The sequence below is a fragment of the Equus quagga genome, chromosome 7 (genome assembly GCF_021613505.1).
Source record: "Equus quagga isolate Etosha38 chromosome 7, UCLA_HA_Equagga_1.0, whole genome shotgun sequence".
NCBI lineage: Eukaryota > Metazoa > Chordata > Mammalia > Perissodactyla > Equidae > Equus > Equus quagga.
The window spans coordinates 8,609,763-8,624,914 of NC_060273.1; the positions used below are offsets into that span (position 1 = coordinate 8,609,763).

The following is a 15,152-nucleotide window of genomic DNA, read 5'->3' on the forward strand; positions in this document are numbered from 1 at the left end:
GAAGATTAGCCCTGAGCTAACATCTATGCCAATCTTCCTCTATTTTATATGTGGGTCACTGCCAAAACATGGCTGATGAGTAGTGTAGGTCCACGCCTGGGATCCGGACCACAAACCCAGGCCACCAAAGCGGAGCACACTGAACTTAACCACTAGGCCATGGGGCTGGCTCCAGTGTCAAGATTTTCTTAACAAAAATTTTGATTAAATGTCATACTCATAAAAGGAGAGTCAGAGTCAAATGGGAATAGAAGACAATCTTCTGACTCAGGATATTCTGTAACCATAATCAGCATCACATACCATCATTGCTTCAGTTTAGTAAGTGTTAGGTAAATGTTGCTACTATAGTGATATAATGTAGATAGTGGCAGAAACGATTTTTCAATAGCTTTATTTGTTATAGTCCTGATTCTGTAAGAGTCAAAGTGTCTTAATGGATTTCTTTCAGTTATGAAGGCAAGTATGTGTGCTAGAGTGACTTTTGTATATTTTGTGTATTTATCTATATTGTATACTTATAGATTGTATATTTGGGTTCATTGTAAATACATCTCTACTAAGTTTTAAGGGTCCATTATTATTGGATATCCATGAACTTTTGGTCATATAATTAATTACTAATACCCGGGTTTCTTGGGTATTTGGTTTTATCATCTCCATTCCACCTCCCACAATTGTTAAATTAAAACATGTCAGTTATATAATGTTAAGTTAGAAGAATTCTAACCATTGATTTCTTGTTTAAGCTTAATGCACGTTTAGTTTATTTTGTTCTTAATTTTTTTTATCATTTTAGTAACAATGATGATGTTATGTTGATTTCTGTGGAAAGCCCTAATTTGACACCTCCAATTACATCAAATCCAACAGGTATCTTAAGTTGATTAAAATATGATCTATCAAATCAAAAAGCTTCAAATCGCTATTTGTTTAAAATAGAGAATTGAATATTATCTTTTAATAAAATGAAGTTTTGATTCTGCTGTCAAAAATGTTTTAATTTATATCTGTGATTAATATTACCAGGATAAATAAATGATGCCTTAATATAATTGAAGGTTTCTTTTTAACCTTTGTTTATCAATTTATGGCTTTTTGTTTCTTTACTTATTTAATGGCTTTGTAAGCTATAAAACTACGTACCTTTCATATGCATTATTTTTACTTGTTTGCTCTGGCCTGTGTTGGTGGTAGCGTTGGGGTTTTTTGTTTGTCTTTTCGTTTTATCTATTAAGTTATCTTATAATTTGCTTAAGATAGTACCTTGTTGCCCTTTAGAGTTTCAGTCTTAGGATATTTCTGTAATAATTTTTAACCTCAGATTTCCAATAAATTTGCTATTAAAACAGCTACCTTGTTGGTCCATAATTTCTCATTCAAAATTCCTCATTTTCTTTTCATTTTTTCCTGAATTAGAATATTTGCATCTTAATTTCGGAAAGTTTTGCCTCTGCTTATATAGCTACTTAATTGTCCCCATGGTTTGGGCTATTAAGATTGTGAATCAAATAGTTATATTTATCTGAGGCTTTCTACTGGTTCTAGGATGAATGCTCCTCAGTCATCTCAGGTAGTTTGGTCTCAAGCTACTGTGTATAAAATATGTGTACATTTCCAAGTTTATTTCCTCAACTGCTCTATTAATTTACAGATAGAGTTTCAAAAAGGGGTTACTAATATAGTTGTAAAGTTACAGAAGGACAGAATCTCTCAAACCAAAATTAGATTTTGGTTATTTTTGCACTGGTTCCTCAGTTTTTGGAATAGGTAAGGTCAATTAAGTTACTTTTTCCGATTATATAATAAACAGTTAATAAGTATCCCCATTATTATTGTTTCAGCATTCATATATTAACAAAGTCCATAAATATTTAATAGTTTAATAAACTTGTCAAATGTTCATATTTGAATAATTTTCTTTCAGATACTGGAAAAATTACATCAGGAAATTCTAACCATTCACCTGATGCTGAAACTGAAGTTATGGTAGGTAATAAATACTGTCTCTGAATGTTACTTACTTGAATATGTTAGTTCTAGGAACTTAGTGTTGCTGCATGTTGGATGACTTCACTTTGTCATTCATTCTTTGGGAGATTCACTCTCTGAGAAGTTAATGTCTGACTAGTCAGCGTAACCAGGTTCCAGTCCAGCTTAAACATTGAAAAGCAAACAGCTAATGATAAACATATTTCACAGCCGTGCTTATTTACCAGAGTAGCTCATTTAGACTCTGCTTAGTCATATTCTCAGAAACCATATAGCATTTCATAAGCTTCTCTTTCAGAGTAGAGTTAAATTAAACTGTAAAGACTTATGGAGTGTTCAATCTGGTAATTTAAAATGATATGTGTTTAATTTTTAAAAAAACATTTTCTGCACTGAGGCAAAATCTTTTTTTTTTGACAACTTTTCAGGCTGTAGAGAAGAACAAACTGGATTCTGTGATTGATCTGACGAAAGAAGGCCCATCAGACAGCACTGCAGGTAAAGGATTTGTCTTTGTTTTTTAAGAAAGAGGGAAGGTTAACAACTCAGTGCATTTGACCCGTTTGTGAAGTTTGTTTTAGTGTATTAGTGTGTGCGTTTAGCTCTGTGCACTTTGTCACATGTGTAGATTTGTGCAACTGCCACCACAATCAAATTACACAACTGTTCTGTCACTACGAGGCTCCCTCATGCTAACCCTTTTAACGTCCTTCCTGCCCCCAATCCCTGGCAACTACTAATCTGTTCCTCACCACTAGAATTATGTTATTTCATGGATGTTACATAAATGTGATGATACAATATGTCTCCTTCTGAGATTGGCTTCTTTCACTTAGTGTAATTCCTCCTGAGGGTCATCCAAGTTGTGTGTACCAGTAGTATTCCTTTTTATTGCTGAGTAGTATTCCATGGTATGGATGTATGATAGTTTGTCTGTTCACTGAAGGCATCTCAGTCATTTGGGGCTATTATGAATCTCTTTTCTAGCTGTAGCACGCACCTTTTTTCCTTAACCCTAACAGTAGTGGCTGTGAGAGGGTGCTAGGCCATAACGTGAAAATTTGGAAGGAGAGTGACAGCAGTGCTCTCTTTCTCAGACAAACAAAAAGAAGTAAAACACAGTTCTCTGGGGCTGCTAATCAGGTACAATGTTTCATCTCCTAATAGCTGCATTTGAATGTCTATAGTACTCTTTTGATAAAACATTTGAACTCCACTTCTTACCATTAGTTAAAAAAATGTAATATTTTTTAAAATGGAGATTAGTATAGGAAATATATAGTCCAGTTCCTTCTCTCCTTTTAACTGGATCCAAGCAAAAGTTGGAACATTGGAATCTCCAGGTACCTCACGATAGAATTTTAAAACCCATCAGTTTCCAGTTTCATGAAGATGATTAGAAATATAAATTGAAAAATGAAGTCCATAATTAAGTAATCAAAGTTACTTTTTAATGAGTAAGATTACTAAATTGTTTCTAAACTACATGATACAGGATTTTAGATACAGTAAATTAAGAAGTAAGAATACACATGCATTCAGTGCTTAGCAAAATGTCATACGTCTCACTTGGGGCCTTTAGTTTGCAATGCAGCACTTGGAAAGGTAGATTACGCTAACTCATGGTGCTAACTCATGGTAGCATGAGTCCATCTTGTAGAATGTCCAATTCTGAACAAGTATAATTAGTCAAACTTGGGCTGTTTCCCGTGTTCACAGGCTTGATAAATGGTATCACCAGCTCCCCTAATTTACCAAGCCACAAGTGGAAGAGTTACTTTCAACTCTTAAATTTGCCTCATTCCACTATCTAGTCAGTTTTCAAGCCCATGAGTTCTGTCTGAAAAGCTAATGTTACTGAGCAAGGGCTCGAGCTGTTCACTGCAAGATAAAAGCCGGTTAGTCAAGAGGCAAGGCGGTGGTAGAGAAAGAACTTTAGTAAGCGATGAGCTAACTGACTGGAAGATGGTGGACTATCATCCCAAAAAACCATGTTAAAGGGGACTGATTTGGAAACGACCTATATAAGGCAAATGGGGACTGGGGAGGGGGCTCAGGAACGTCAGGTGATGGATGACCACAGACTCTTGGGCACCTCTCCATCGACAAAGAATTTCGGGTCTGCTGATGGATGACGAATATGACATTCCTGAAGAATCTAAGAAAAGATCAGTTGCTTCCTTATCTGAGACAGAAGGAACAGTTACCAGCAGGGGACATAAATTTTCTAACAACTTATTCTTTCTACTGTTTACTGATTAGCTTGCCTACTTGCAACTCTAAGCATTTCTAGAAAGCACATGGATGAGAATAAGACGGGGTCAGAAAAAGTTCAAAGCCTGGAGTCCTGCACGCTGGTATGGAGACTCAGTCTCACTAACAGATCTGGTCCACATATTTCCCTATTGCAGAATTCCATCTCCTTTAGCCTGGTCTATTGCCATAACTTAGTAACTCTCTTTTCTGCCCTAATTTACTGCTTCTAATGAATCTTCCAAATTGCCACTAAAATATTATTTCATATATACAGATCTGATTATATTTTTGTCTTTAGGATAAAATGGAAACTCCTTAGGAAGACATAGAGAATCTTTAGTGACGTAAACCCTGGAAACTTTTCTAGCTTTATCTTCTGAAAATTCTGTACCTGCAGTTTAAGAGCTTATCAGCAGGTGGTGCTGCTTCTCTCCTTACCATCTCTCTATATGTGGTTCCCTTGGCCAGGCAGGCTCTCTCCTCTGCACCTCCCCAGGCTTGTCTGGTGACCCTACTTTTCGTCCTTTAATATTCAGTTTAGACACTTCTGCTGAACTGTTCCTTCCAGGCAGAAATTGGCATTCCTTACCCCCCTCCCCTTGGTATTTTGTGCCTACCTATATTATAGCTTTATCACATTGTTCTGTAATTGTTTCTTTAAACATCTGTCTCCCTAAAAAGTCTTGAAATTCTTTTCAGCAGCATTGCCGTCTGTATTAATCTGTATATTTCTATTCTTTTAGCATAGTGCTTGGCACATAGTATACATTCCCAAAAAAGTTGTGTTAATGCAGCAGATTTTCCACTAACGAGTTTTAGAGGAAATGTAAGTTTATATACTGTGAATGGGAGTGTAAATTAATCTTTCTGGACAACATTTTGTCAACATCAAAAACTTTACAAATATGCAAGACTTTTGACCTAAAAATTCTTTTTTTTTTTTTTACTTCTTCTTCCCAAAGCCCCCCAGTACATAGTTGTACATTTTAGTTGTGGGTCCTTCTAGTTGTGGCACGTGGGACGCCGCCTCAGCATGGCCTGATGAGCAGTGCTAGGTCTACGCCCAGGATCCAAACTGGCAAAACCCTGGGCCGCCGAAGCAGAGCACGCGAACTTAACCACCCGGCCACAGGATCAGCTCCCAAAAATTCTTTCAATAGTTACCTCAGAAACCTGCAGTGTATAGGGCAGTATGCAAATGTTCATTGCAACGCTATTTGTGAAAAACAAAACTTTGAAAGAAAACCTTAAATTTCTAGAAATAATGGGTTACCTGCACAAATTTGGTTTATATGGTGTAGTAATATTCAGCCATTAAAAATAATGTTGGAGAAGTAGTCCATGTATTGATGTAAACAGGTTAATAACATAACAAGAGAAAAACGTTATGAAAGTATCTATGTAAAAGTAGAGTCATCACGGAATAAATGGGACCAGACTTAACTTTTCTGCAGTGAACAACTAGACAACTAAACAAGATAGAAGAAATAAGATCCAAGAAAAAACTTTTCAGATATTACAATACAGGACTGCAGACCCAGAGAGAAGGGAAATGAATGAGATGAGCCCTATTGATTGCCCCAGCTTTCTTCCTAGACTATGGTGCAGTGAAGGAGATCCCCAGTAGAGAATGGTTGTCTTGCTGAGGTGAGGAGACACAAATTTGCATTCAGAGACTGAGGCAACTGGAATGAAGGGAAGAGTACTATCAGAATGAGGAAGCCACTCAGAGAAAGAGTTCCAAGATGTTAGCATAGGAGTCCTCTTGAGTCTTTGCCATAATATTAAGCCACATATACATGGAATGAAACTCCACGAATTTGGGCAAAGAATGACCCAAGGACCTTTATGCTGAACAATTTCCAAAACTCAAACCGAGGTGGGGAATGTTTCAGTTCTGACCAGCTGTAGTGGCAGATTCTTAAGCTGGATGTGAACTCATCTTACAGCAAAGGCAGCTCCAGCCTTGCCCTAATAAAACCTAAAACACAAGCTTTGAAAGGATCAAGTAATTCAGTGGGTTATCACACAGAGCCCACTGTCTGTTAAAAGAAAACAACAGAATTCAACACACAACCATGCAAAATTCATAATATCCATCATCTGATTAAAAAAAATCACTGGAAATAAGAAGAGAAATGGGATCCATGACCAGGAGAAAAATCAGTCAATAGAAACAAACTTAGAGATGACAGAATTAACAGACAAGGACTTTAAAAGAGCTGATGGAAATATGCTTGAAGATTTAGAAGAAAACAGGAACAAAAGAAGAGAAATAAAAGATGTAAAATAGAACCAAATGTAAAAAAAGAAAATACTTGAAGTTCAGTGGATGGAATAAACAGCATATTAGACACCAAAGAAGGAAAACACATTGGTATACTGGAAGAAGTAGCACCTGACCCAAATAGTTTGGAAAGAAACTATCCAAATTAAAGAAAGACTAAGAAAAGACTAGAGAGAAAGAAGTTAGACCTTTAGTGAACTGTGAGACAATATCAAAGTGGTGTAACACACATGTATGGTGAGAAGCCTTCCAATTTAATGAAAAGTACAAACCCACATAATCAAGAACTTCAGTGAACTCCAAGCAGGATAAATATAGGGAAAACCATATCACAACGTATCATAATCAAGTCCTGAAAAGCAATAAGGAGAAAAACAAGATATGTACAGAAGAACGAAGAATCCACTTTTCTCAATTGGATCTATGCAAACCAAAAGACAATCAAATGACATCATTAAAAAGCTCACAGAAAATAACTGTCAACCTAGAATTCTATATCTAGGAAATATATCTTTCAAAAATGAAAGCAAAACTAAGACTTTTTCAGAGAAACACAATTTGTTGCCAGCAGACCTTCACTATCAAAAATAAAGGAAGTTCTGGGGCCGGCCCAGTGGTGCAGCGGTTAAGTTCGCACGTTCCGCTTCTCGGCGGCCCGGGGTTCGCTGGTTCGGATCCCGGGTGCGGACATGGCACCGCTTGGCAGCCATGCTGTGGTAGGCGTCCCACGTATAAACTAGAGGAAGATGGGCACGGATGTTAGCTCAGAGCCAGGCTTCCCCAGCAAAAAGAGGAGGACTGGCAGTAGTTAGCTGAGGACTAATCTTCCTCAAAAAAAAAAAAAAAATGAAGTTCTGGGGCCGGCCCGGTGGCATAGTGTTTAAGTTTGTGTGCTCTCCTTCGGCAGGGTTCGCGGGTTCAGATCTCAGGTGCAGACCTAGCACTGCTTGTCAAGCCATGCTCTGGTGGCATCCCACATCAACTAGAGGGAGATTGCCACAGGTTAGCTCAGCGACAGTCTTCCTCAAGCAAAAAGAGGACGATTGGCAACAGATGTTAGCTCAGGGCCAATCTGCCTCACAAAAAAAAGAAAAAGAAAAAGAAGTAAAGGAAGTTCTTCAAGCAAAAGGGAATGATATCAGATGGAAAGTGGATCTACACAAAGGGATACCACACCACATTGTGGATTTTTGTACTACGTTAATGTATGACAGTAGTGCAAAAGATGATCTGAGGAATGGAAGTATGCTGCTGTAAGGGTCTTACATTATATTAGTATAATGTTATTTGAAGATAGACTATAGTAAGTTATTAAAGGTTCATATGGTAATGCCTAGAGCAGTAGTTTTTTTTTTAAGTGGAAGTATAGCTAATAAACCAATAGTGGAGATAAAATGGGATTTCTAAAACACTCAGTTGAGATGCCACAAAAAAGAAAAGAAAAAATAAGACTAATAGAGAACAAAAGGCAAGATGGTACATTTAAATCCGACCATATTGATAATTAGAATAAGTGTAAATGGTCTAAACACTCCTTTAAAAAGCAGGCATTGTTGGACTGGATGACAAAGACCAACGCCATGATAACTGTATGGCGCAGTTTCAGTATAAATCTGTGGCTAGGTTCATATTAAGAGGATGGAAGGAGATAACACAAAAACATATAAACACTAATCATAAGGAAGCTGGAATGACTGTATTATTATCAAATAGACTTCAGAACGAGGAATGTTACCAGGGATAAAGAAGGCGGTTTCATAATGATAAAGTAGTCTTTTCATCAGGAAGACATAGTAAACCTACATGTATATGCACTTAATGGTAGAACTTCAAAATTCCTGGTGCAAAAACTGATAGGACTGAAATGATAAATAGAAAAGTAAACAATTATAACTGGAGGTTCCAATGCTCCCTTCTCAGTAATTGATACAATATATAGACAGAAAGTCAGTAAAGTTAGAGAAGCTTGAACAACACTATCAACCAACTCAACCTAATTGACATTTATAAAACACTCAACCACAGCAGAGTACTCATTCTTTTTAAGTGCATATGAAACGTACAGTAAGATAGAGCAGGTTCTGGACCATTAAACTAGTCTCAGTACATTTAACAGCACTGTAATCATTCAGAGTATGTTCTCTGACTCAACGTAATTAAATTAGTAATGAATAAGAGAAAGATAGCTGGAAAACTATAGATATTTGGAAACTAAACACATTTCTAAATAACCCATGAGTCAAAGAAGAATTCGAAAGGGAAATTTAAAAATATTTTGAACTGAATGAAGATGAAAACAGCATATCAAAATTTGAGGGACACAACTAAAGCAGTGCTTAGAGGGAAATCACTAGCATTAAATGTTTATATTGGAAAAAATGGGAAGTCTAAAATGAACAGTCTAAGCTTCTACCTTAAGATGCTATGAAAAAAAGACAAGTTAAACCCAAGGCAAGTAGATGACCTTGAGTAGAGAAGATGGGGGATGGCAAATAAGCTCAAGAAGACATCTTCAACATCATTATTCATTAGGGAAATTAAGACCATGGTGAGATACCACAACATATCCACTAGAATGCCTCAAATGAAAACAACTGAAAATATACAAAGTATTGGCAAGGATATGGAGCAACCTAGAATTCTCATACTTTGCTGGTAGGAATGGAAAATGGAAAAACCACTTTGGAAGTGGTGTGGCAGTTTCTCAAAATATCAAGTATAGTCTAACCATATGATACTATTATTCCACTCTTATGTATTTACCAAGAGAAACAAGAACTTACATCTGCACAAAGACTTCTACACAAATGGTCATAGCAAGTTTATTCTTAGTAGTCCCAAACTAGAAACAGCCCAGGGGCCAGCCCTGTGGCCAAGTGGTTGAGTTCTCATGCTCTGCTTCGGTAGCCCAGGGTTTCACCATTCAGATCCTGGGTGTGGACATGGCACCGCTCATCAAGCCATGCTGAGGTGGCATCCCACATAGCACAATCAGAAGGACCTACAACTAGAATATACAACTATGTACTGGGGAGCTTTGGGGAGAAGAAGAAGAAAAAAAAGAAGATTGGCAACAGATGTTAGCTCAGGTGCCAATCTTTAAAAAAAAAAAAAAAGAAAGAAACCCCCCAAATATCCATAAACAGATGAATGGATAAGTAGGTTGTGGCATCTCTCTAGAGCTAAATAGGACTTAACAGTAAAAATGAACAAAATGTTATTTTACGCAACAACACGGATGAATCTCAGAAACATTTACCTGGGCAAAAGAATTCTACCTACTATGTGATTTGATTCATATGAAATTCTAGAAAAGGCAAATCTAATGTTTAGTGACACCAGACCTATGATTTCATGGAGCCAAAGGTGAGAGAGGGATTGACTGAGAAGGGTACTAAAGAACTTTTGGGGCAATAAAAACAGTGTCTTGATTTTGGTGATGGTTTCACAAGTGTACATTTGTCAAAACTCAAAAGAATTGCATATTTTAAATGGGTACATTCTATTGCATGTAAATTATATCTGAATAATTCTTTTAAAAATCCAAACTTATTTAAAAAATTTTTTTAAATGTTTCCTTCTTCCCAAAGCCCCCCAGTACATAGTTGTATATTTTAGTTGTGGTTCCTTCTAGTTGTGGCATGTGGGGTGCCACCTCAGTATGGCCTGATTAGCAGTGCTAGGTCTGCGCCCAGGATCCAAAACCAGCGGAACCCTGGGCCGCTGAAGTGGAGCACGTGAACTTAACCACTTGGCCACGGGGCTGGACCCAAAAAATCCAAACTTTAAGAATCATTTTTATAATATAAATACTTACATGGGTGAATATGTGTGTCCACATGTGATATACATGCAGCAAAGGATCTGGAAGGTCAAAAACCAAAGGGTTAAGTTGAAACCAATGGCCACAGTTCTCACCTAGCGATTTAATGAGAACCGTTAAAATAATGAGGTACCGGCTACTAGTGCTTTGAGACTACAGAGCACTGAAGTAATCATTCATTTTTATATAGATGAAGGATAAAAGCTGGAGAGTATTTACAAGACACTGGCATTGATGACACGAAGGATGTAAACATTAACTGGTTTGGGATAAAAGTCCTGTTTTGTCTCTTCTTATCATCATAAAATTGAGTTCTTGTCTTAGTCCCTTTTAATTTGCCAGGGGCCTCTTGACTTAGTACCTTGAAAGAAGGAATGTTCATTAAGGGAAGTTATATTCATTAGATTTTTGTGAGTGTGTGAAATTGTTCACTTGAAAATTTAAAGGGGGTTATTTGTATCAGCTCTTGTGTGATGATTAACTTGAAGATTACAGACTCTCTTACAGTTCAAACCATAAAGTCATTATGTCTTCTTAAAAAGTTTTTTAACCCCAGTACATAAAGTTATTAATAAATTAACTTTGAAACACAATGCAAAATCTTGATTATCCTTGTCAGTCAAAAGAAATATATAAGTAAAAGAAATTTCATTTGGGGAGATTCACAAACTGTGTTAAACAGTTACATCACTGCACACACAATGGATCTGAAATGGTTTCTACTACTTACTAGGTGTGTACAAACTCCTGAAATTTTAGCTACCCACCCCTACTACTTTACAACCTGAAGCCCCCTTTCTTACCATCCCCAGCTGAAGTCTCCCAGATGTTTTCAAACCATTCTTGTAAACGGCTCTCTGTTTACATTCCTGTTGACCTAACAGAGCAGAATCTCCCTCTGAGACCACTGAGCGGGGATCCCTCTTCCATGTGTAATTTTTCCTACTTTCCAGTTGCATAATGACTTAAGTATTTACCTTAAGAGGGGAATTTTTGTCACATTAAAGGAAAATTCTCTATATTTAATACCTTTAGATCTTAAACTTTTATCAAAAGTTTATCTTCTTATTTCACAGTTTTCGTAATGTTAGTTCACATTTAATTACCACCCGAGACATAAACCCTTCTTTGCTTCAAGGCTATAGGATTGATTATTGTAGGTGAATTTTACTTCTTAAACCTTGTGTTGTTCACAGTGAGCCCAGTATCCACCCTGGAGTCACCTATGAAAGCTGTTTCAATCTCAGAGGAGAGAAGCCCCGTGGCACAAAATGCAGCCCAGGTACTGATAGGAAATGCTCCGTAAGGAGCAGTCATTCCAAATTGAGCGGAAGTCCCCATTTACCCATGAAGAAACATTTCGGTCACGATTCAGCTTACAAAGCACTTTAATGTGCCCTTTTGAATGTGCTATTGTGAGTCTACTTATTTACACAATTAAAATAATTTAATTGAATTTTCCAGAAACTACAGAAATTAAAATGCATTTTTTTTTTTTTTTTTTTAAAGATTTTATTTTTTCCTTTTTCTCCCCAAAGCCCCCTGGTACATAGTTGTGTATTCTTCGTTGTGGGTTCTTCTAGTTGTGGCATGTGGGACGCTGCCTCAGCGTGGTCTGACGAGCAGTGCCATGTCCGCGCCCAGGATTCGAACCAACGAAACACTGGGCCGCCTGCAGCAGAGCGCGCGAACTTAACCACTCGGCCACGGGGCCAGCCCCTAAAATGCATTTTTTAACCCATCAAATTGGAAGAAATTTTTGTTCTAAGAGTAATAACCGTGTTGATGAAGGTGGAGGGAAATGGATGTCCTCATACACTCACACTTTTCGTGTCAATTGGCAAGTGTTTAAGAATGCAGTTTGGAAATGAGATGGAATATTTATCCAGAATGTCTGAGACCTAACCCACTCTGGAATAGTGAGATTCCAGAGTACAGAAATCTTAACTCCAGAAGAAGCTCATGCTTGAAAAGACCGGATCTAGCCTCACATGTTCTTTTTTTGGTGAGGAAGATTCACCCTGAGCTAACATCCGTTGCCAAGCTTCCTCTTTGCGCTTGAGGTAGAGCAACCCTGAGCTAACATCTGTTGCCAATCTTCCTCTTTTTGCTTGAGGAAGATTGTTGCTGAGCTAACATCTGTGCCAATCCTCCTCTACTTTGTATGTGGGACACTGCCACAGCGTGACTTGATGAGCAGTGCTAGGTCCACACCCAGGATCGGAACCCATGAACCCCGAGCCACCAAAGCAGAGTGCAAACTTCACCACCATGCCACCGAGCTGGCCCAGCCTCACCTGTTCTTGAAGCATCCTATTGTTCTTATAATTTTGAGAAATGGATTGAGGAATGGGAACTATGTATTGTAGAAATGCAGTTGACCACTTTAAAATAATCAAGAACCCACCGATCCAACTCACTAAACTTTTTATAAATGTGTTTTCAGGTTCTTGAGTCCTTTGAGCACCTTCCCCCTCTCCCAGAACCACCACCACTGCTGCCTGAACTGGTAGACAAAATCCGGGACACGCTTCCTCCTCAGAAGCCTGAGCTCAAAGTGAAGCGGGTGCTGAGACCCAGGGGCATCGCCCTGACTTGGAACATCACCAAAATCAATCCCAAGTGTGCTCCTGTGGAAAGCTACCACCTCTTCCTGTGCCATGAGAACCCTAGCAATAAGTTGATTTGGAAGAAAATTGGAGAAATTAAAGCGTTACCACTCCCAATGGCCTGTACTCTATCTCAATTTTTAACTTACAACAAATACTATTTTACCGTCCAATCAAAAGACATTTTTGGGCGATATGGACCATTTTGTGATATAAAATCTATCCTTGGGTTTTCTGAAAATCTCATCTAAAGGAAGAGCCTTCAGTAATTACATATTGTGCTAGATTTTGTTTTGTTTTCCATATTGGAGTTGTGGGCAGTGCTCCTCTAACACTGCTGCCATCTTGCAGGGCCAGTACAGAGTGTGAGCCCTTTGTACAGGGACAGTCCTCTTCCCTGTGTTGTAAGCGGCCTCTAGTTTATGAATTTCTGATTTGCATTCAATAAGTACTTCGAATGGATATATTCTGAAACATCTACTATGCACTACCATGGACCCCTGTCGCTAAGCTGTGTGAGCAGCAACTTTGTTGACTGTGAAGCTGCACAGCAGACCAGAGTACAGGCAGCCACCGTTCCTGTGTTGACAGTCAGCTTTCAGTGACCTGCCTGTGGTCAGTATAGATACAGGAGAAGTCAGCGGTTCGCTGAGGCCAGGTCATCCCTGGGATGCATCTCCACCCAGATTTTGTGAAAGCCCATGTCTTCTCATTCTGTTCAAAGTCTAAGGGCTACTAATTTGTGCCCGCACCCCCGCTTTTTGACTGTGTCAATCATTTGGGGAAAACAGCCTGGAGGTTTTCCCTAAATCTGTTTGTATAGGTATATGTGTATAATAAAATTAGTTGAACATTGTGTGCTGTACATGCAAAACATATGGTATCACTTAGGAAAGCATTATTTATTCAGTGGAGGAAAATGGAGTTGTGTGCCTTAGATTTAAGGCTTTAATTTGCTGATTCCCTAATGCGACCCTTTGCTCATTTCCTGGCTGCCATCATCACTCGGAGAGAGACTATAAGCAATGAGGGGCCCCAGGAGATGTGTCCTGTGCATACCTCCATCTGAGGGAGCACCGAGGGGAAGCTGTGGCCAGCACAAGGAGCCCAAGAAATTCAACGAGTGAACAGACTAGATAAGTGTAAGTCAGGGCCCAGTGGGACAAACTGGGTAACCAATACTGAGACATTGAAAAACAGAAAAATAACTGTTAGCGTAAAAGATAATCTGCTCAAGAGAGGCACTCTTTCCTGGTACATAGTGAAAGTTAAGGCTGCAGAGCCTCTAAAGAAGTGAACAGGGAATGGTTCTCCTTGGCATTTTGTGACTGCCTTTACATCTTCAGTCATAAATAAAGCTGTTATTTTTTGGTCTCCTGTTTCTTTACATTTTAAAGCGTTACGAAAGTGCCAGGTTCTGAACTGAAGATGACAAGGGAGCTGCCCTCTGTCATGCCTCATTCGGGCTCAGGCAGTGGGGCACCCTGCAGCACACAGGTGGCGTCGCTCGGGAGAGGACTGCGCCCTTGGGTGGATGCAGACTAGACATCCTCTCACTCAGCGGGGCCCAGACTTGACACCCTAGACAGGATTTTGGTGCGCATCTCCCAAGTGAGACTATGTCCCCAACCAGCAAATCTGGAATATCTGTGTGCCTAAGAGCTTTCAGGGTAATGGGAGGCGGGGGGTGGGGGATGCTATTGGGCCTCTTAGAGGTGATGGCTCAAAAGGCATTAATGTTTCTTGCCTTTTGGAGGGGCAGCAGCAAGATTCTCAAGTGTCATCTATCAGCAACACCAGAAAAGAGCCAGCCTAAGGACAAGAAAGATCCAGTCCTGCCAGACAGTGCAACTGTAGAGAGCAAACACCCAACCCCACCCCTGAAAGGCTCCATGTACTTCTGGTGGGAACTTACACCTCCTTTAAGCTGCGGAGCCAAACTGCCTGATGAGCTACAATTGAATCTATCGAGAGAAGGCTACAGGGTGGCTCATGGAATCACAAGGAAGTGAAAAGACTCAGGCTCGGAAAACAGGAAAAAAGATAGCTTGCGATAAATCCACAAGGTTTCAAACCTGAGGCAGTTTATGCAAGTCCTGTTCTACCACATGATGATCTGAGACATTTTCTGACCATTTTAAAGATGGGGAAACAGGCCCAGGGAGTTTGGGTGGCTTGCCCAAGT

The 15,152-nt window shown here is 39.0% G+C and overlaps 1 protein-coding gene across 7 annotated transcripts in view; it reads left to right on the top strand.

Moving 5' to 3' along the window:
• Positions 1 to 14,335, top strand: part of ATF7IP2 (activating transcription factor 7 interacting protein 2) — a 57,376-nt gene extending 43,041 nt beyond the window's left edge. For all 7 annotated transcript variants that reach the window (XM_046668478.1, XM_046668484.1, XM_046668480.1 and 4 more), the window contains 5 exons: positions 800 to 873; positions 1,928 to 1,989; positions 2,421 to 2,490; positions 11,555 to 11,640; positions 12,805 to 14,335. In XM_046668478.1, the coding sequence (XP_046524434.1) occupies positions 800 to 873; positions 1,928 to 1,989; positions 2,421 to 2,490; positions 11,555 to 11,640; positions 12,805 to 13,218 (706 nt within the window). In that variant the 3' untranslated portion in view covers positions 13,219 to 14,335. The remainder of the gene's footprint in view (positions 1 to 799; positions 874 to 1,927; positions 1,990 to 2,420; positions 2,491 to 11,554; positions 11,641 to 12,804) is intronic.
• The last annotated feature ends 817 nt before the right edge of the window (positions 14,336 to 15,152 follow it).